At 41.1% G+C, this 23,185-nt stretch overlaps 1 protein-coding gene across 1 annotated transcript in view; it reads left to right on the top strand.

Annotated features, from left to right (window-relative positions):
- The window catches only part of zbtb16a (zinc finger and BTB domain containing 16a), a 154,652-nt gene that overhangs the window by 96,610 nt on the left and 34,857 nt on the right, over positions 1-23,185 (top strand). Inside the window, 1 exon segment of the mRNA XM_080482780.1 lies at positions 393-479. Within this exon segment, the coding sequence (XP_080338906.1) occupies positions 393-479 (87 nt within the window).

The raw sequence follows: 23,185 nt of genomic DNA, 5'->3' as shown, positions 1-23,185 counted from the left end.
ACCAGTCTGTAGGCGGATAGATTGACTCATCAAATTGTAGTGCTAAATGTCCTGTAGGCTAAATTATGTCGCATAATGCACCCATTAATCAATCAAGTTTTGAAAAAATATTATTCTAGTTTCTAAAAGGTGGTACAGGATTGAATATTGAAGGTCTTAGTCTACCTATGATTATGTCAGACAGAAAGACTTATCCTTTTCCATATTGTCTCTCTTGTTTTTACATTTCCTCGTCAAAAAACAAAAGATCAGTTCAAGTTTCAGTTTGGGTGCCCTATTTTATTTCCTTCTTTTTTTTTTTTTTTTACATTCTCCATTTCATGCTGCTTTTCAAATGTGGCATTTGTGTGAATGTGTAATAAATATCCACTCTCTTGTTCCTTGTCTTCCAGCTGGTGAAAAGGCCATAGTTTGTGACCAGTGTGGCGCTCAGTTCCAGACGGAAGAATCCCTGGAGGCTCACCGGCAGATCCACACCGGTACGAACACTCACACATTCACACGGGCAGACATATCCTCGCCGGCGTAGTTGTAAACAAAAAGATTATCGGCTTCTCGGCTGCATTAACATGTTTGTCTTGGTTGTGTTTGTACAGAACGTTCCAGGTGATTGCGTTGCCCGCGCCAATATTGTATAGTTACAGTCTCACACTGAAAAATAAACATAGTTTGGCGAGTCTGATTCGTGTAAAACTGACCAGATGTCTTGTAAAAACAATTGCAAACAGATTAAATTCAAACTGTGTGAGAGATCACTTTTTCCCTCATATACACCCCTCAACCTGTTTGATGTCTATTCCCACCAATTTTACATAGATTGCGTGTGGTGCGGGTTTGTCGAGGCTCATGCACCTCTCCCATGGTCATGGTCGCCCCTCCTTGGCTAACTAGAGCCGTGGATTGACGGCTAGATAGATCACATCATCTTGGATTAGTCCCACTTGCCCTAAATCAAAACAGACCCAACAGTAATCAACAAACTGGGAAAACTTGGCAGGCCAATGTTGTTTATCAGTGCTCAGCTATGAAGATGGGAAGAGGAGGATCGTGTAGGTGCCAAGATGTAAATAGGAAGAAGTAAATCCCCCTTCAGCAGATGTGTGACGGCCCAGAACAGTTTTACTGCTGGTGATGAACTCTTTAATACGGGGGGATCATGTTGTCATGTTGTTATAGAGATGCTGTGGCTATGAGCCTGTTGTGGACAACACGGTGTACTGGGGACTCGGCGTGTGTACATCTGTACTTTTTCAACAGCACCCAGTTTATTTTTTGTGTGTGTTTTCTTTCCCAGATTTATACTTTTCCGCATTGTTTCTAATGGAAAATCTTGTTATGAGCAGCGTCTTTCTCCTTCTAATAAGGCGGTAGACAGTAAATATTTTCATGTAACGCGTGATAGTTATGAGCTCTTCGCTTACAGCCGAAAAAAAGAAAAGCAAGATAATACAGTAAGAATGACTCAGCCATGCACAGTTCCCATCTAAATCCGTACTCTGTATTTTTTTTTCCCCCCATACTGAAAGTCATAATCTAGTATGACCTTTAGTATTTATTTGTGATATAAGCTCAGTATTGCATGACTATATACAAGGGTCAAATCTCTATTAAAGGTACACATATAACACTGTAAAATGATTAACTTTTTTTCATCATTGACGCTCTGCTTAGAGGATTGAAGTGTTTAGAAACATCCAATTAAAACGTGTATATTTTAGATACACTCACTGTTTGGCTTGCACAATGTCCTTTAACAGTAAAGACGACAGGAATGCAGCTGGTTTTATAGCCATCCAGCCTTTGGTTTGTGGTAGTTCGCATGTTGAGTTGACATTTTATTCTCTGGGCAACACTTCATGAAGTATCCATAGCAGAAATCATTCATCCTTTGTGCTCAATAGATTTTATAGACAGTGTGTTGTGCAGATTTTTATATTTCTTGTGCCCAACACATGTAGACACTTTGGCCCAGTGGGTGTCACAGGGAGAGGTTGGAGGATGGGATTACCAGGCTGAAACAAACAGAACCATAAAAACAGTGTGATCCATGGACATACACTTTGTTAGATTATCGAAAGCAGAACTTTCATTTTGTTTGTTTTTTTGTCAGTTCCCAGCACGACCTCTGATGTCCGTACATGAAATCTCAGACGCGTTTTTCTTTTGTATTCACTTTGGTTTTTTTTGGTTTTTTTGAAGCTAACAGCAAAATTACTCCATGACCTTAATTAATTGTTCCTGTTGCACTTTTCATTTACTGCTTTATGTTTTAGTTTTGATATTTCGCAGTGCTGGCTTTGGCAGATAAGTAGTTTTTTTTTTTTTTTTTTATTGCATTGTTACTAAAACTAAGATAAAGTCCATTCTGTTCTGTGCTGTTCCGTTCTGTTCTGTTTTATGATAAACACACACACACACACACACACACACACACACACACACACACACACACACACACACACACACACACACACACACACACACACACACACACACACACACACACACACACACACACAGTTGGAAATGATAAGAGTTTATTACATTGTGTAAGACTGGACCATAATAGATGATAGAAAATGATTGCTCCTCTGAGATCATGATTCTGAATGAGTCTGTATTTTTGAACCTTGGCAACCAGGTCAATATCAACAAAATTCATAACATTGTACAGTACTAAAGAGTTTGACAGCACTAATAATTTATAATGGAAAAACTGGATACCGTCTCTGAATGTACTCTAGACTTTTTATAGCATTTGACTCAGTAAATTTATTTATATTTCTCGTACATTGAGAGACACTTAGGTGTGATTTATGTATGGACACTCTGTAAATGTTGTCATTGTTGAGATTAAGTTCCAAACCACAGCATTGGTACATGAATTGGTGCACAAAAATAGGAGCAGGACAAAATCTACACTCTTCATTCTGTTATGCAATACTATAAATAACCTATAATAGTAGAGGCTGATCCTCTGAATGTCCCTGAATGTAGGCTGTTGAGTTTTTTTCATGACCCGCCAGGCTTCTTGTGGGTTTCTTTTGTGTTCACATAGAGTCTTTGGTTCATTGGGTATCAGAGGAAGAGTTTAACGTCCCCATCTGAGCCTTCCTCACCCGTGTCAATTAAGATGAGGGACATGCCAAAGCACATTTGGGCCTGAGACAGATCTCTAAAATAGCCTCACATTATCATTATCATCATCTTGTGTTTTGTCCTTCGTCTGAAGCCGTGACCCTCGGGGCTCTCGGTAGCAGCCCCCATTGAGTGGCTTCTCTTTTTCTTTGCCCTGCCACTGCCACCGCAACACACACTCCCCCTCAACATTTGATAGGGGAAAGGGGGGGGGGGCAGTGTAGTCAGGATTTTGGTGAGGAGGGAGGGCAGTCCTGAGGGGCATGCCCCGAGCCAATCAGCTCGTTGGAGGTAAAGAAGGGTTAAACGAGGCTAATGATTCAATAGCCATAACAGCGGAAAGGAGCACTCTAAATATAGGCATTCCAGTCTGGAACGAATGGAAGGGGTTGCGGGTGGGGTTAGGTGGGGTTGGGGGGACGGCTGCAGCCAGGGCCAGACATGTCTTCCTGCCAGACAACTGCAGCAGCTGTAATAGTATAGTAATCATCCATGTGTTGAGCTCCTGTGTGGGATCAGAGCTTGAAAAATGGGCTTCGGTAAAATATGACAATCAATCCATATGCACCATCTTAGTTTGTCCTCTGCATTATGGAAAAAAAAATATCTCAGGTGCTGTACACTCGCATCAAGATATCTAATGCTTTAGATTTGAGCACTCGACAATATATTCAGTGTTAACCTCCAATCTAAAACAGAAATGATCAAATAGCTAATTGATGCAGTCTTGAGGAGGTTTATTTCAGGCCTCCCAGAGGAGCCTGTATCGCTTCCATCAGACAGTAGGTGAACTGCTGCCTCGTGTTTCCGAGTTTGTTTGTGTGTTTGATATTACATATGGCGGCAGGCAAAGGTTAAGTATTATTCATGCACTGAGCTCAACAGTGAGCTGAAGCTTGACAGAACTGAGCCAGTCGGACTGTTGACAGCTCAAAGTGACTGGAGAGAGAGAGAGAGAGAGAGAGAGAGAGAGAGGGAGAGAGAGAGAGGGGGAGGGAGGGAGGGAGAAAGGTAAAACTGAGTCAAAGACTTTTAATTTTGTTGAGATTTATTGTTTTTTTTTTTTTTAACATTGCTTATGAAGTACTGTAAGGTCTACACACTCTTTTTGTGCGGAGTGCTCTAAAATGACTCCCAGTAAAAACGGGGTTCTATATAAATAAAAAAAATAAATTTTTGTCTTTTTCAATCTGGGTGAATTGAATTGAAGCGAGTTCAACTAAATAGTTAGATTAAATAGAAAAATAACTTGGATTTATGTCCTTTATTGTACAGTGGTAGATATCTGTGCACTTACTTCCAGTAGCTATATATTCATATGATGCTTTGTGCACACTTGCAGCTTTTTTTTCAATAAAATTAACCTTATAGCCTGAGAGTGAACTGTTGTGATTGTAAAAAAGCTGAAAACAGCCTTGAAAGCCTTCATTTCTAAATTTACCTCGCTTTGTGCTGTTTTTTTCTTTTTTTATTGAGTCCAACACCTTCCCGATGTGATGAAAATGCCTCTTGAGGATGGTTAGTACTTTTTCATTCTTAATATTGAGAAAATAATGGTATCTCAGTGTAATACTTTTAGGTTAAACGTGTCATTCAAACGTCAGGTTCTCCAATAAACGAAGGCATCTGACTGGCTTTAAAATCGTCCTGCGTAAGATGACAACACCCTCAAACATGTAACTAATGCATTAAAAAAAAACACCAAAAAAAACTTCTTTTTAATTTAAAGAATAGTGGGTCATGATGTGATAGTGTTGCCCACACAGAGGGTCTTTCTGAACAGGGTGAACTCCGACATCAGGATTTAATCAAGTCTATATGCAGGGAAGGTCTGCAGACCATCCCCCGAACAACCTCTCTGCAGAGTTCCCACCAAAAACTGTCCAATAGTACTGAGAATAAAACATTTGCATTTTGTCAATTGAGGAACAAATCACTAACAATTTCTTTTTCAGTCGTTTCGTACTTTGTCACAGCTGCCGAAAATTGTTTGCACTGTACACTGTCAAAGCAAAAAACACCACATTGAGCACAAAATCACTTGAAGTGGACAGTAGTACTCTGTTAAAACAGCGGGAAATCTTAACAAAAGTGGGGTTATGTACACAGAAATGTGTGTACTGTACACGAGACGTGAAATGTGGGTGACGGGGGGGGGGGGGTTACTGCCGGGCATCAAAGCCAGATTTGATCTCCGCCTGCCTCTTGGCAGAGTTTCAGCCCTTAGCTAATGTTCTCTGATGACAATATTTGGCCTCGCAAACTGAGGCTGTTTCTTGCCGCTTTGAATGGGAGCTTTTGTGGCTTCTCCTCTGTCGGCCCGATCAGCTGCAGTCTGACTCACCCTCTGTCTCGCTCCCGCATTTGCCCGTCCCCCTCGCTTCTAACTGAGCCGCCCGTTGCACACCTCCCGACGTTACTTAACAGCTCTCTTATGCGGCCCGTACAGCGGGTGTCTATGCGATGCCACGCGGCCGGTCGCGAAGCTGTTGAAGCATTCTTGGACTTGTTGTCATTCATAACCGACAGCCTCTTTTGCATGAGGGTGAGGGGGCGGGGGTGGTGGTGGAAAGGCGGGGAGGTGGGGGTATTTGGCTGGTCAGGGTGCCAGGGAAACTCGCAGCAAAACATCATGTGGCTGTTTTTACCCACTGAACTCGTGCAAATACACAAGCACAAACACACACTGCAAACTGTTGCCTTCTTTGGCAGCGTTGTGCAACACACACACACACACACACACACACACACACACACACACACACACACACACACACACACACACACACGAATCCAGGAATGCTTGCGTTAGGGAGCGGAAGCCACTTGTGAGTTGCATTACATCTACTGACGGCTAATTTTTGTCACATATTTTCCCAAATTGGATGGCATCGCATCAGAGTCTCTCTCGCGCTCTCCCTCTCTAAAGTGGGACTCGCCTCGGGGCTTTTGTAAGCAAAGAACACAGTCTGTCTGGCTTTCATGGAGCTCTCATCCTTAAAGAAAAACACTGCTGTCATTTGGAGTTGTAGCCCATTTACTACTGTCTCTGTCTCATGTCTTCCAACTCTTGCGCAATGTATCCAGACAAATCTTTTCCAGCTTTGCACTGTGAGCGGCCTTCCCATGCAAACACATTAGGTGACATGCTTATTTAACTGTCTCGATTTGCATTTCACTGTGTGGCTGTCAAGTGATTGATGGCAAACAGACAGTAATGTGATTTGCATATTGATGTAAAACCGTTCCAAACAGCTTTTCTTTTTAAATTATTATTATTAATGTTTTGGGAAACCTGTCTAGGCAAGTATGAGCTGGAGTCAGTGGTTTCTCCTGAATGAAGAGGAAAACTGTATCTGAGTGAGTCAATCAGCTGCACTGTTTGTTTAGCTTTTTTTCTTTCTTTTTCTTTAACAGGTTAGTGCATTCAAAGGACTTTTCAGGCCACTGATAATAATACAATCGGCTACAAGCTGTTCAACTGTGTAACATATATGTTGTAACTCAAGGGAATTGGCACCTTGACACTTTATTCGCATTAAAGTGGTATAAAAGGTTTTGATGTAATGTCATTGAATATAATGGCAGTCTTTTACCTTAAGAATGCATTGAACATATAAGAGTTGAGCAAGTATTGGTACCTTTCACAAAGATTGTTTTTTTTCCTGCAACATCACAAGCTTCACATTTTGGTCCTGAGTTTCATAATCTTATCTTCAGTGTTTAGAACAACACATGATAAGATAACCTATTACTGTAACTTTGCTCCTTTTGGCAGTGACTGATTACTATAATAAAATCAGTTCCAGCTATTGAAGTTTATGTGGGTCTGTTACTCAATCCTTTTCTGATCCATGACAACCGTTAAGAGTTGGAGAGCTGCTGTCTCTCTCTTAAACTTTAACCTCAAATGTTATAATTACTATTTCATCAAGTTTCGGTTTACTGATGTCGAAACGTCTGATTAATGTTCACTTCACAACATGAAATACTTCAGACATTAGCCTCTGATGCATGAGCAGCCCTAAATGTTCAGTATTTAAAGTCATAAAAAGTATTTGTATTTTTTTTTGCATGTTAATAGTTTATCTCAGCTGTTTTCTTCATGTCTTTGTTCTTTTTTTTTTTTTTATTAGTACGTGTATCTGCTTCTTTCAAGAAATGCAAACATCCAGGTTTTGGAGCATCTTCCCCCATCTAATGGGGTTTTAATGCCATAACTATTTTCCAAGAAAAGTAGGTGCTGCGCGTCTATAGTAGTAAATAGGTAGTAGTCAATTGAGTTGACTACCTTTTAACAAGTAACTGTAATCGTGAATGATTTTCAGTAACGACGATATCAGGGACTAAAAACACTGACTTAAAAAAACGTTCTTTCTAGTCTATGTTTAGTCTGTAAATCTTGAGACGTTTTAAGGGTTAGTTTGTTGAAAAGCCATAGACAGCCGAGACTTTGTGATCAACTCTAATCGGTTTCTAAAGCTGTTGCAAAGTGGATTTTCCTCCAATTGCCATAATGTCACATTATGAAACTGTTGTGCTTATTTAAACTTGGCCACGGCCACACGTGTCATTTTCAGTTTGCATTTCCAGTAAAGCCTCCTCGTGGGTCAGCCTGTTTATAAACTGTTATGTTCTCCGAGCTTTTTCACTTTATCGCTATATTTCTACCAGCTGTCTTCTTCCACTTCTTTTTTTTTTTTTTTCCCTTTCTGTTATTGGGCTGTTTTGGTCCCAACTATAATTCATAACTCTTGTATTTTATTTGTAAAACACACCACACTCACATTCCTCTTGATTAAAGTGTAGCTTGGTGCTGAAAAGCAAAAGGTCACAATATTTGTGCAGTGAAAACAAAAAGGCAATAAATAAGTTATTTCGTCTGTGTGCAGATTTGGAAAATTAAATGCAGATTTCGCTTTGGTTTTGTGCATTTTCAAAGACTCTGCAAGCTCAATCCAAAGCGCGCGTCCACAACTGTACATTTTTCACTAAAATCGGCAGAATCGACTGCCAAAAGAAGGCCGCCTTTGGTGCGAGCGGTAGTCTGTAATTTGGTTGTAAGCAACACTTGAAACAGTAGAGACTGCGTCTCCCGTGTGACTTGTGTAGAAATTAGTTCAGAGTCCACAGGTCTCCCAAGAATTTGTTGTCCGACTGTTGGTGTGCCTGTTTATACATGAATCATCTCTATAAGCACTCACACACGGCAGTGCCAGACAAAATCCACATATAATAGGAGGGGAGGAGGCTCCAGCTCTTTTCTTTCTTCCTTCCTTTATCTCCCTCTGTTCTTTTTTAACGTCTTGTAATACAGGGAAAATATGCAAACCATGGAGTGGCAATAGTGGGTTTAGCCAGTGGGAACACAGCGTGATTCCAGCAAGCCTCGGCCGCAGAGTAAACACTTTCTTTTCTCAAGCCAGAAATAGTTTGGCTGGGGAGAGAGAGAGAGAGAAAGAGAGAGAGAGAGAGAGCACTGGAAAGGGAGGGGGAAGGAAAGAGGAGAAACAGGGCGAGAGAGCGTTGGGAGGGGGGTTTACAACAAGGTTATGAAGGTTCAAAAGAAGGACCTCTTTTCAGTCACATTATTCCTTTTCTTCCTCATCTTTTTCTTCCTTGCAAATTGTTCACACCGGTGGCCTTGCAATCAGTTGCCTCAAACACAAACACACGCACACGCACACGCACACACACACACACACACACACACACACACACACACACACACACACACAGTCGAGTCATGTCACTCAAGCAAATTAGGCCAATGGCAGCGCTACACAGGGGTCACGTCAAAAGTGCCGATTGTCTCAATCACATTAGTCCAGCACTGGCATCTGTTTAGCATTTAGTTAATTGTGATGTTATTAAGTTGTCAGTGAGCATTAGGGTGGCGATAAGCAAAGCAAATATTCTTCCAGCTCGGTCAGCAGGCAGCACTGCACATGTGTTACCGATACACTCGCGTATAGGGAACGGGCATACGGCCCACTGGACTCCACAAGTGTGAATGTCTGTCGCTGTTGTCGCTGATTAAGTGAAATTATCACTGTACGGATGAAATCGGGCCGTTATTGAGGCATTCAAACTCGACCTCGGCTCTTTGTGAAAAGGGCAGATGTGCATTAGCATCCTCTGATTGCACAATGTTAGCATGTTGAGCTTCCTCTTGTTGTCATCTGGTGAGTCAAAATGCTGATTAGCACGATGCTAGTGCTTGTTGTTCAGCATCCTACTCATAATTGGGCAAGCTGTCCACGGTCGAATGCAGATTATCCATCCGTCTGTCTCACCCGGCTGGCCGGAGAGCTCACATAAGTCAGTTTAGGTCATGGTGGGTGTCGGGTGTCGTATCCACAATGCAAGGCCGAAGACTAAGAGTCGCACTGCAATGAGCAGGGGAAATATATATATATATATATATATATATATATTTTTTTTATTTTTTTCTTAAATCTCTTTCGCTCATCGTGCTAATTATTCAAAATTAAATTTGAGGTAATTTGTCAACCATTCACAAATCTTAATAATGAATTTAATCAACCATTATGTGTATTGCCGCTTTTCTGCAGGTTAGTACGGTTCAAAGTGTTTCACAGGTTATACAAAAGGTAATAAGACAAACAATTAAAGGAAAGAAAATGCATAAAGATTAAAAATCTAGAGGTGAGTTTTTAAAGTAGGTAAATTGAAAATATCTTTTAGAGGACAAAATGGGAATGAAACCAATTAAAAAAACTGAAAGATTATAAAGTATAAGTCAAAGAAAGAGAGAAAAAAAAGAATTCAAGTATAATAACACAAAAATAGCAAATACCATCTTAACCAATTAATGAAATTACAGTTCCTACCTTTTATTATTTTTTAATTAGGAGTTTAGCTGTAGTTGTGGGATTGAACCTTTCGTGTTTAGACATTTCTAGTCGCTGTCAGACTGGTCAGAAGGACTTTATAGGGATAAAGGACTGCTCCAAAGTCTTTTATTTAAGAAGTTTCAAGGTGGCACTTCGGTAGCGTCTTAGCACCTGATGAATCATAAAACAACAAAAAAGATTGTGAAGACACTCTAAAATTGCTTCCTGTTTAGATGTCGGCAGTGATGCCATCAGTGACGGAGGATGTTCTGAGCTTCCATTTTGTCTCTTTATACTCACACAGGTCTTTCTACTGTCAAAATGTCTGCGAGCTGATGATTTAAGACTCCGCCACTGACTTCTCCTCCATTTTCTGTAAACAAACACCTCTTTCTTGTTGCCTCCAATCATCTCCTGCTCCCCGACACCCGCGCTCTCTCACCTTCCAAAATAAAAAGAAGTACAAGTGGTCAGAGACACTATCGGAGGCTAAATTAAATCAAGCCGCACTTGCTAGACTACAGCCACTCCTGCAGCTAACCTCCTCCTTCTCCCTCAGCAAACAAATTTTTCCCCAGATAAGATCTAAATGAGTTTTTCCAGGCGGAGGAAGATCATCCGTTTGGCTGATGGATACCGCGCAGGGCTGCAGTGTGACCAACAGCCAGTAGTAATCATCCACCATGACCATAAGTGTTATGCACGGTGGCCTATGTGAATAGGGGATGTGTGGCTTGTGTGTAAATGAGATAAAATGTGTGAATGGGAGTTGGCACTGCTGCATTCCCCAGCACCCAGCTTCATTCATTGAGAAATACCCAACTGGGCCTCAGTACTGCGGAGCCTCAGTACCGAGGCTTAGTGTCATGGTGGGCACAGTCGTATTGAGGAAACGCCACAGGAAACCATGGGACAACAGCATGTCAGAGAGGGCGGTAGTATTCTTATGAGGGGGTAAAAAGGTGGGTGGGATCCAGTAGTGTCCGTAGTGGTGCAACAGTGTGGCTGCAGGAGAATCCCTACATGGATGGATCATTGTAAACCAGGGACAGCAGCCACACATCCAGAGAGACCAATAAAATGATGTGGTTTGGGCAGTGAGAGGGTGGGTGGTGGGGGCGGATTATAGACTCCCAGAGGGCTCTGCGATTCACGGGCCATAAAATGGAAGTCAGCAGGACACGCTGCAAATCTGGCCAGCCAATATCCACCATCCCTTTCCTCCCTCTTTCGACCCTGAGGATGTGTCTTAGCTGTACGTCACAAAGCAACCCCTGTGAGCACGTCCCGTTGTCGGACAATCTCGGCTCCCCTGGATGCCACTATTCTCCCCCTGTTACATTTGCATGTCAGCCACTGCGGCTTTGTTCAAGATCTGCTTGGTTAAGGGGAAATAAAAAAAAAAAGGGATAGATAAGGAAAGAGACAGAAGAGTGAAAAAATCAGCGAAGGCCTTTGCCATCCGGGGAATAAAAAGGCTGCTTTTGTCAAGAGGTTCCCCACTTTCAGATATCCCATCGCATTTTAACCTTGGCACGGCGAGGACTTTGAATATAAAGGGATTCGCCCAGGAGAGTGAAAGAGAGAAAGAGATGTGGAACACTGGCCTCACGTCAACAATAGCCAGGATCCTTTTGTCCAGAGTGTTATTTGAAGTAAATCTCCCTCTGTAATTAGATTGGAACTGTTTGTGGACATCTTAGGCGAGTGCGTCCGTGTTAAAACAGCAACGCGCGAGGGCCCTTTTAATTTACAGTGCAAATACCTTTCGATTAGCGTGGAGCGAAGGGAGGGGGTGTACGGGCCGAGGAGGAGGGACAATAGAGGAGTCTTTCAAGCCTTTTCTTTTTGTTGTTGTTGTTTGAGAGTGGGAAGAGGTTCGAGCAGCTCTCCTGTGTTCCTTAATTGTGAAGCAAGGAGATTAGTACGAGTGCTTCCAACCTTTCACCTCAAACAAAGGAGCCATCAGATCCAGTTGCCTAGTGACACAGGGTTTCACACCAGCAAATTTAACCACTGCTTTTACCGCTCCCGCTCCTTGCAGCACATCCTCGGAGCACAACTTAAATCTCCAGCCATTGCTTGCGGTCCCCATGCAAGCGGTTCCTGTGCCCGTCCATCTGACGGCACCCGTTAATGGCAGTGAGCAGCCACGCTAATGAAAATGGCCGTTCATCCTCACTCCGGGTCTGTCTCACAGACTCATATAAAAGTTAATGTACCCGTGACAATGACATTCAGAAGACCGTTTAGCTTTGGACAAATGCTGCATTTCTTGGTGGCAAGAGCAGCCGGGCACACAGAAATGTCCTTTTACACTGCGTGCAGCTCAATCAAAGGGCACTTAGCAGTGTCATATTGATTATGGGAACTTAACCCCCGTCAATCTCTTGACGGGTCATTTTGGCAGTCTTCCCGTGGATGGCTACAGTGAATGTAGCTGCCAGAACAGGAAAGGAAGGAGTTCCCTTTTCTTAAATAAGCACCGGTCACTTCAAACATGTTGGTTCGGTGGAAGGAGGCCACACATATATTAATGCTATGGTTCTTGCTCCGTCAAAGGACAATTCATACATTTCGTTGTGTGGTCGACTCCCATTTGATGAGCTCACTTCACCTCTGCGACGTTCTTAAAAAATGAAGGGGCAAATGTTCAAGTAATGCTGCACCCGAAAGGTGTGTTAATCTGACCTCTGTTTTGATTTTTGAGAGTTTTGTGGTTGTTGCTTTGATATGTACGCCACGCGGCTCAAGACTCCCAACACGAAATGAACAATACCTGTTATCACAGCATCTTTTAGATTTAGGTTATCGATACAGAGTGTGAACATTGAGTTGATATCATGTGACTTTTGAGATTTGAGAATTGGCAGCACTGACTTAACACTTGCTCTTATACAACATTTTAGCAAAAGGTAAATTATTAAGTCCAAATGCTAACCCTGTTTTAAGGTGACAGATGTAGTAGTTTGGATTTAGGATCATATAAGGGCATAAATCAAATTTGATATTAATATATGTTAGCTTTTTTTACCTTCAGTATAGTCACCGTGGAAAAAACCTCATTTAACTTTAGTCTCCCATATTCACCAAAGACAAAAGGTAATTTTGTACATAGCCAATCATGTAGGTTCTTCATCAGTACCACATTGTAGTTTTATGAAGCCATTTCAAGTACCTACATATAATATAGCATTCCTTGGTTACCTTTTCTGCTGGCTTCATGGCAACTGTATATTCTATATATATAAAATAGGGATGGGGTATTCAGTTTTGGAATTTTGCAACTTTATCAGACGGCAATTGCATTTTGCAAGTGTACATGTCTATTAGACATCCCTTGTTCCACACTAGTGTCACATTTGCGTCTGAGTATCGCGTTCTTAAAGGATCTTGTTTTGTTTTGTTTGCATGTTTAAGCCCGTGTCACCAGGCATAAGAAACACTGGTTGTACCTTCTTTTTTTTTTTTGTATTTCCAGTTATTCATCAAATCAAATTAAGAATGTTTAAAGTCAAGCTGAGGATAACATGAATAAATCCAATGCTGCTGCACATCACAGTCCACAGGTTGGTGCTATTATTCCATTCAAACTCCTCACTTATGGCAGGATGATACAACAGGATAATTCGGTGTTCTTAAACCCAACCATAAAACTCTTTGTAAAGAAGGAAGCAAGACGTTTCTCGTCTCAGATTTCAGAACCATACAATGCTGTGGGGCAGGCACTTGTAAGACAGGGAAGAGTGAAACACCGAGCAGTCACTTAGTTGAGTTTGTCTTGGAGGTGGCCTGCTTGGACAATACTCCGAAAGGAACTCAAGTGGGACCCATTACACCCCACCGAGGGCAGACTCTTATCAGTTAATAGCAGGTTTCCCTCTGAGAGCAGATTGTTTTGATAGATGGCACCTGGTCAGGCCTTTGCAACCAACTGCAAAAAACCCACTAGAGTATGCCAGATAAGCCCTGCGAAGGGTGGGGGGGGGAGCATCCTTTGAGTGTTAATTTGCACATTGAAGCAGAAAAATGAAAGCTGTGTTGGGCCACTGAACTTCATTGTATTCATTACTTTATTATTTGCTCGTGGTAACAATGAGTCGTCTAAATGTTGGCTCAGGTGTTCGGAGTGAACCAACAGTTCACCTCATTAGAAACCAGTCTGACACTCCGAGGTCTACTTGGAAGACTTTCCTCTTTGTCGCTGTTGCTGTCAGGGTTAGGTGTTGCCCAATACTTGGGGGTACTATTATATTTTCCAGCTTTTTATTGGGTAACAAAGTCCACAACAGCTCCATTACCTTCACAACCTTTACTACCACTGCTTTTACAGTTTCTTCATGTGGTCATACAAAAAAGAAAAACAGAGTGAAGACGAGTTTCACATTTAAGTTTCACCTCAAATGTTGCTGCTTTGAACCAAATAGGTCGTTAATCGTGCAAGAGATTTAATCCAACAACTAAGAAAAAAAAATTACTTTGGTAGACACAATTTACCATAAAATGAGGCATTGATACTCACACAGGATGGCAGATTTCTGAAACTAAATCTAACATGTGGCACTTAGTGTTTCAACAGTGTTTTGCAGCCACCATAGGTCCCCAGCTGTCTAGATAAGATAAGGTAAAACTAAGTTTGTCCAACTTGGGGAAATTTGCATGTCACTGCTCATCCTGAAGAACATAAAAACATGGCTCGTGAAAAAATATAGAAGTAATAAATTGACAAAACTCTACATTATTTAATTTATAAACACGACTTTTACCTGGACGCATGAAACATGTGAATTTATGGACATGAGTTCACACATTTCATTATACACCCATGTAAATTTAAGATTAAATTAAAACGTGTTTTTGAATTAGTCTTAATAGTAATGAATCTAATTAATCTGCATTTTCTTGTGTTTTCATGCTACCGGTTCTTGACAATAAATCATTACATCGGTGGCTGATATTCAATTCACTTTTATTGAAATAGCACCAAATACAACTTACTATTCTTACACAAGATTGATAATAGTTCAGTGCAGTGTGTTTTTTATGCAGCATAAATTACAGTTAAATATCAGTGATAATAATTGAGGGGGGGGGGGATCAGCCATGTGCATCAAAGGTTTCCGTGAAATGCAAAATAATTTCTTGGTGATGAAATCCAAGCATATTTAGAAATGTTGAAAACACTTATTCAGTATGATAATCTCTCCCCCAGTGGAACGAGCCGGTGATCACTGCGCGCGCCTTCCCTTGTTGTCTCTGTTGCCCTTCATTCCCGCTCTCTTTGCTCTAATATGTAAATGTTCTTTTGAAAATTAATTTTGCATTTAATTATGGATTTATTCACAAGCTAATATGCCAAAAGTCTCATAAGTCAGCGGCCAGCTGTTCACTACTCACTGACCTTGACTAACTTTTACTATTACAAAGCAACAGTAATATTTCAGAGTGAAATCTGAAGTCTCCTGCACAGCCGCGTGTTAAGTCAGGTGCTCGTCAAGTGCAGGCAATGAATAAGTATTTAGAAAAAATTAAGAAGTAGTTCACTGAATGCCAATAAAGCCCTGGACCTCGCTGCAGATTCACATTTATTGTACATCTTGTTAGAGGAAGACGCAGCTTTTCATGTGCGCACAAAAAGAGAGAAACTCCATAAAGGGGTCAAGTCATGTACTCCACATACATTATATTGTTGTGAAGAAAAAATTAAAAGTGCATACTCTTCCTGTATTTAAATTTTTTTTATTTAAAGAGTTCAAATGAATCCACACGTTTGTCCTAAAACCTTCAAACATCCACAAAATGGGAAGGTTGGTTTACTTTTTCAAAATGAAAACCACTTCAAGTTTGAAAAAGGTTTAAAATAAAAATAAAAAAAAAAGTTCAGTTTTCTCTTTTATCTCTTTAATGATCGAACGGAGCTTACAAAATCAACCCTGCAATGCGTCTTTTTTTATTTGCTGTGAGCAGAAGTTCAATAGGTTGAGAGCAAACACAGAAGACTTTGTCATTTGCCACATTCAGATTCATTTGAAAGTGTTTCCTGTAAAATGCGTGAAGATATCACACAAATACATGAATCTATTTTACTGCACTCTCAGCAAATACTTTTAATCCTTTTTAGTGATTTGGTGGATGGATAAAACCAGATTGATGGGCTTCATCTACAGGTCAAAAAGGAGAAGATTGCCAACAAATACTTGATATCAGATCCTTTTATATCATTTTAAGTTGGATGATGTGGAGAAGTTTGAAAGCATCAAACAAGTATTTTTAAAAAAAAAAAATTTAACTGAGAAGATCTTGACTGGTTAAGCACTTATTACTTAAACCCCCACCCGTAAAGAAAAAGGGGGGGGGGGGGGGGGGGGGGGGGGTTTCCTGCACAGGAATGTTTGGGGGTGGGTTGGTTGGTCCAACCGTGGTGTCCTCTTACAGTCCGGCTGACCAGCAGGCTCTAGGACGTGATTGATTGGGTGGTGCTGGGGCCACCAAGGACCCTTTCTGCAGCTTTAGAGGTTAGGGGTCATCTCTTCTGCAAATCTGCTTCCTTTTGTACAGTCGCAACACCAAGAGAGCAGTGTCACATCACCCCCTCCTCTTTTTCTCCAACACCCCCCCCCTCTCTCTCTCCATCCTCAATCCCTCCTCCCTCTCATCTTTACCCTGGGAAAATGGGGGAGGCGTCAATTAAACCTTTTCTCTCTCTCGCTTCAGTTCTCTCTATCTTCTGAAGTTGCTCTTAAAAAAAAAGAAAAAAAAAAAAAGCAAATTCTTTAGGTTTAAATGCAAGGAGGCGCTCAGGGCCAAGCCACGGCGCTGTTAAAAAGGGTTTGTTAAGGTTTCCTGAGAATAAAACTAATGATAATGGAGCATACAAGCTGTTGTAGAAACACTCTTTAATGGATTACTTAAGCAAGCAATTAGCAGTACACTAGCAGCCAGATATCAGCATCTGAATGGTTTAAAATATGTGTCAGTTGTAATGATGCTACGTGGCAATTACTCTTGTTAATAGATTGTTGTGAGACTAAAGCATTGATATAATGACAAAAAAGTCCTCTTCTGCTCTCGCCGGCTCCTTTCACAAGTACTCAAACTAGACCCTGGAAAGTTTATATCGTCTTTTCACAAAAACGGTAAAGGTAAAAAAAATATAAATAAAAAAAACCTCCTTTGGATTTGTTGATGCTAAAGGAAAGAGAAGACCGAGTTTGGCAATCTTTAAATGGCGCGGCAGAGAAAAGCCCTGACATGTAATCCTTTGATATGTAGTCGGTCCGAAGGGTTTGCTGAGGGATAACGTTGCAATTCAGAAAATGTGGCTGGTCGTTGGCCCTCAGGGGCCAAGCCTTTGTGGTCACAGGACCAGGATTACACTTTAACCCCCACCACCACTAGCAACCGCTGCCCCCAACCCCCCCCCCCCCCCCCCCCTCCTCCCCCCAGGGGTAAGGCCTGGGGTCAGGTGAAAGGCCAGGAATCTTAAACAGGGTAGAAAAGAAGGGAGAGAGAGAGAGAGAGAGAGAGCGAGAGAGAAAAAAAGCCTGTCCTTTAAACATCTCCAAAATGCAGCGCTTTGACGCAGTCCTGTATTTCATTTGAATTCCTCAAGGCCGGAGATTGTGCTTTTGTTCCTGTCCAATTAGTAAATGCAGACTTTTTTTCTTTTTTTTTTAAGGGACTTGCACCTCTATCCAAGCAACCGTTTGGACCTTTTTTTTTTTTTTTTTTTTTTTTTGAACTTTAAGAACTAATTTCTAATCCAACTCTTGCAGGAATAATATTGACCCGGTCTCCAGTGGCGCTGAAACAAATGAACGTTAGACTCGGCGGCTGCACTGAAATGCAAAGTTTGCTGAATACACTTTGAGGTGCAACCACGTATCAAAGCATAAGATAAGGCAATCTGAGTTGTTGACAGGCTTTCAACTCCAGATAGGAGGGGAATTTCATCAGCGCCAACCTTTTGTGGGAAGCATGCAAAATACCAAAAACACATGGAGTTAAGGTGTAGAGGTGTATGTTGTTTTCCCTTATTTTACCAGGAAAATATTGAACTTTGATAAAAATTACTATGCGTGACCTGAAAGAGCACAGCTGCTAAATGATTTACAAAGAGCAATAAAAACATCATTATCCTATTTTTGGAATATTTCCTGTTGAAAGAAAGTCTTTTGACACTTTTCTTAATGTCCTCCTGACCCCTGAAACAATACGTGAAGCCAGAAGTGCTTAAAATACTCAAAAAGCCATGTGAACTATTTCACCGAAAGCTAAGAGTTTATCGTATCTTATTCCGTTTTTCGTTTAATTCCTGGACATTTCATATTTATTTGAAATACTTATAGATAAACAAAAAACAAATTGAAATTCCATGAAATCTCTTACATGACCTTAAACGGCACAAATATGTACAAACAAGTTGTCACATAATCCAGATTAAAACAAACACGCTAAAACGACAACACTTTGAAGGAGTTAGTGAAGGTGAAACCATAATATTCACATGATTTCAACCGACAGTGAAATTTGAACGTTGACCTCCAGCATACGAAGGCAAAAAGTCCGGACTCCATCTTCACCTGCGCGGGTCCGACTCGTTGCCCACCCAAGTGTGCGAGCAGAGGGTTCGATTGTGTCTGGTGTGTGTTGCTGTTAAGTGCGTCTGTCAGCTTGTTTGTGGTGCCAGATGTACAGAGGAAACGGTGGGGTCAAGGTGGGATAACCCCCTCCCTCCCTCTGCGCCATCATCATCATCAGCACTATCACCACCAGCAGCGCCACCCCCCCCCCCCCCCCCCCCCCCCCAAAAAATAAATAAATAAATAAATAACAGAAGAGGATTTATAGCAACAAGTCTGGGTCAAAGAGGCAGTGGTCTCTCCATCCCACACCACACTATAATTTCCCAGACTCTTGACAACAGAGAAATATGGCCTGGAGACACACAGAGGTAGAGGAAGAGCTAAAGATAGAGATGAATGGGTAGATGGATGCAAAGTGGCAACTGGAGGAGGAGGTGGGGAGCCTGTCAGGAAGCTGCCGCTTTGCTTTTCCACAACTTTTCGTTTATTTATTTGTTTATTTTGTCCGTATGAAATATTTTGGGTGTCGACGTCTTAAATCTTCCATTGAATTTTTCTCTCTCTCTCAAAAAAAAAAAATTAACTTCTCCAGGTGTTTCCGGAGACCATTTGTACTTTTTCTTTCCATTCGTAGCCCCTTTAGGCTCAACATGTCGATTGTTTTTTTGGTTGGTTTTTTTACATGCATGAAGTGTGTTTACAGCCATTCCAGCAACTGTGCGAGCAAAGATTCCAAAATAATGATCTAACTTTTACATAGAAATAGAATAACTTTGTATATGTATTCAAGTCTGCAGGGGGGGCAAGCGATAGTGATAAAGGTGAATAATGTATGAGTTGTGTGCTTTTTTTTTTACCTTTATCTTTATAGTTCCTCTGTGGCACAAATTAATAAATTAAAACTGTGAAATGATGAAAAACAGCCACAAATAATTCTATCACACCATTTCATTATTCTGCAGATCGCTGAGGAGCAAGACAGTATTGCTTTGAATCGGTTATAAAAGCAGTGACATACTGTTTTATTGGCACATTTGTTAATTTAAGTTCATAGCGTTTCTACATCCTTTCCATTCACTTTCATTTGTCTTCGTATTATTTGCCAAAGTTTAATTTAGCATTTTAATGCCGTCTGCTCAAAGAACACAAGCACGTCTTCAATGCAGAAAGTTTTCTTTCTAACCAGGAATGTTCGGGGTTTTTATTCCAAACTAAATCCTAAATTGAGGCATTTAATCTTGATTTGAAATGTTCTTACTGACGACTAATTTCCTATCTTCACTTACAGAGAAAAAACTTGAATGAAGTGGATTTATCTCACTCTAGCAGAGCACTATAAAGCTCCCAGAGGCTCATTTGAGTCTTTGAGATGGTTGTTGTGATGCGGCGGCAGCGTTTTGCGTGTAACATGCCACGCGACCTCTGCTCTGAACAGGAACTCCTGACTCTCTAAACTACTTTGTGATGTTCAATCTGAGCCGTCGGCCGTCTCAGGAGTGGACACACCGGCGCTGAAGCTCGCCGTACACATGCGCGAGGCTTTCTCTCTGAAGGCAAACTCCTGTGAACTGGAAGGTCATGTGAGGACTTCTCCTTTCCCCCTGTTGCTCTGGCTGGAAGTAGAAACCGTGTGGAGAAAGAGGAGCGCCCCCTGCTGGCCAGAGGCAGCAAACCAGACCCTGCACGCAGATGTCTCCCACATGCTCCCCAGCACGAGAGCTTTACTGCCTTATTCCCACTCATCTGAATCGCCTGTTCTTTATTCAGAGGTGACTTTATGAGGCCGTTTTGTTGCGATCGGTGCTATCATCGCCATTATATGATTATCTTCCACTAATCTCTCCAATGTAATAGTCCTGCAGGACCAATTTCTAGAGCAGGATCGTTTCTTATCTGCATTTTTAGGCAATCTGGGGCAGCAGGCTTCTCACTTCTCTCCAGAGATGGAGGCTTAAGATGATGGTCTTTTAGTAATGATTTCATTTCTGCCTTCAGTGAATCCCAATTTGATCATTGTGAATGAGAGGATTCAGCTTAGCTTCACAGAATCTGGCAGCAGTTTTTTTTTTTTTTTTTTTTTTTTCTGGATTGATGTATGAATTCTTCAGCAGTAGGCACTCGCAGCACATGAAACCGATGATCATAACTCTGTAGGTTTGTTCCAGCCCCAATGTCTCCGAGTGAAGTCTAGATTTTTCATAGATAATTTTAGGATTAGTTTTAATTCCCCCTCGGGTATCGACTCTCTGTGCGAGCTATTTCAGAAACCACAGGTGGGCACATACAGGTGGCTGTTAACAGTCCTGGCACTGAATACACTTGTTTTCTCTGTTCTCACTTTCTGTCTGAGAATCTTTTGAGTTACTCAGCTGCCTTTGATCCCCCCCCCCCCCCCCCCCCCCCTCCATACAAATTGTGGAAAACATGCGCCTCCTCTGCTCTCATCTGCCTGAGCATGCACGCAAGCAAAATGACTAAATCCATGAGCAGTGATATTGTAATAAGTGGAGCTCCCTGGTGCAAAATCCGAAGACGGGAATTAAATCAAAGCTGCAATTTACATGTGCAGTTTTACTGCCTTCTCTTTCTCTGCCACACAAAAGTAAGATTTGTGCGAGGAGCAAGTCAATTACTGTGTGCGTGGCCAGTTTGCGTTCCCCTGGAGAGTTGGATGAATCAGACAATGATCAAGGCCGCAACTATCTGAGTTTAAAAAGAAAATGTAACTACACCCACTGGACTAATATGCAAGTAACTTTATAGTGCAATTCACTAAAATTAAAAGGAAAATATAGGTCATAATGCCCACATTATTTCCAGGCATTTAATTACTATTTATCGGATATTATAATTGCCTTAATATTCACACCAATCTCAAACAAAAACATTCAATCCTTAATAGTATAAATAAATAAAAAAAAGTAGTTGTATGGAACTGGAATAACATGTGAGAAATAACAATAAAAGTGTTAAAATATTGAAGACTAGGCATATTTAAATGAAGTCAAATATCCAAAACAAATGCGGCAGCCTTTATTATATATAGGAATACTGCAGCCATGCCAGTTTATCACACCCGAGGAAAATAACGTAACCAAGCCTCCAACACTCATACATGATGTAATTTCTGTTTTTATGAAAAGAAAAGGATTAATTTAACTTGATAGGTGCAGTAATTTGTACACTCAACCAAAGATTTTTATTTATTTATCTTTTTTTTTTTTTTAATTGTTGTGGTGGTTGTCTTGCAGCACACGATCTGTCCCCTCCAGTTCTCATATTCCAGTGTTAATATTACCAGTTGCATGCATTTGTGTTGCATGATCTCTCAAAATCCTTATTTATATTCAGTTTTAATATTTATGCTCCATTGTTTTTCCTGCTACTTGTTGCTGCACAGTAACCCCCCCCCCCCCCACACACACACACCCTTTGCCTGTGAGAGTCATTAAAGTTTCATCCGTTCACTACATGTTACTGTGTCTCATAGCACAACACCATACGATCACTCGTAGTGGCACCGACGCATGAAAAAGGACGAATAAAGGGGCCGAGACTACTTCACAATTGTAATGGAGGGAGAAAGAAAGAGAGAGCAGCCCTGTGCACTCTGCCCATCATCCCCCCCACCCCCCCACCCAACCTCTAAAATCAATTTCCTTTAAATGGAATTAAGTGAGATTGAGGCACACCACTGTATTAGTTCTTCAAAAAGCAACACACACACACACACACACACACATTTTCCCTGCTCCTTCTCCTCTTCTCCGATGGCTGCCGTTTTCCCCTCGATGGAGTTTGATCGACACACAGCTGATCTATAAATAAAGGCTTTTCTTCCAGCCCGCAAAGTCACGTTAGCCGCTTGCAGTTCTTCTCCAAGGTCGCCGCCGCCTGATCTTCCCTTTTATTGCACTCGCTCACCACTTGTTTGGTGGGCAAATGGCTTGAAATGCACTTTAGGCTAATGTAAATCTGTTGTTTTGATGGAAATGGACACATAAAGTGAACATATGAAAGCATCATTTTGAAAGTGCTTAGATTTTGACATTTAGTCTCCGGTGGGACGCAGTAAACTCACCTGAATGCCTTTTTAATACCCATAATCACCAGTTTAACCTAAATATGCGTGCATCAGCGTTAGTGAATGCCAAATGCTGCACAGAAATGAGGTCTTGCGTATAAATAAAACGAATCATTTAGACCCTTGTTTTGCATAACACATAGGAAATACACAGACAATTGCTTATTTTGTAATTAACTTCTCTAAACCCATTCAACAAATCTAATTAAATCGTGTTTTGTTACTTCATAACAAAATTACTAAATATGTCTTTGTTTCAGCTTAGAACTGCACAAAATGTCTCTCTTGAGATGCAGCAGACAATAAGAATTATGCAATTATATCAAGATATTATTAAAAGTTATTGTAAAAGTGTACAACATCTGCGCACTATTCGATAATACTGCAGATGTATCTAAATGTAGACGATTGTTTCTGTAAATGTTGCTTTAATTTTCATTGTAGACACCTCAGTTTTAGATAATATCTTGGAGCAACAAGTGATCCTCATTGGTCTCTTTACTTTTATTGTTTTTTCCGAT

The sequence above is a fragment of the Lipophrys pholis genome (assembly GCF_963383615.2).
Source record: "Lipophrys pholis genome assembly, chromosome: 16".
Classification (NCBI taxonomy): Eukaryota; Metazoa; Chordata; class Actinopteri; order Blenniiformes; family Blenniidae; genus Lipophrys; species Lipophrys pholis.
The sequence above is the reverse complement of the archived record's forward strand: the minus strand, read 5'-3'. Positions and strand labels throughout refer to the sequence as shown.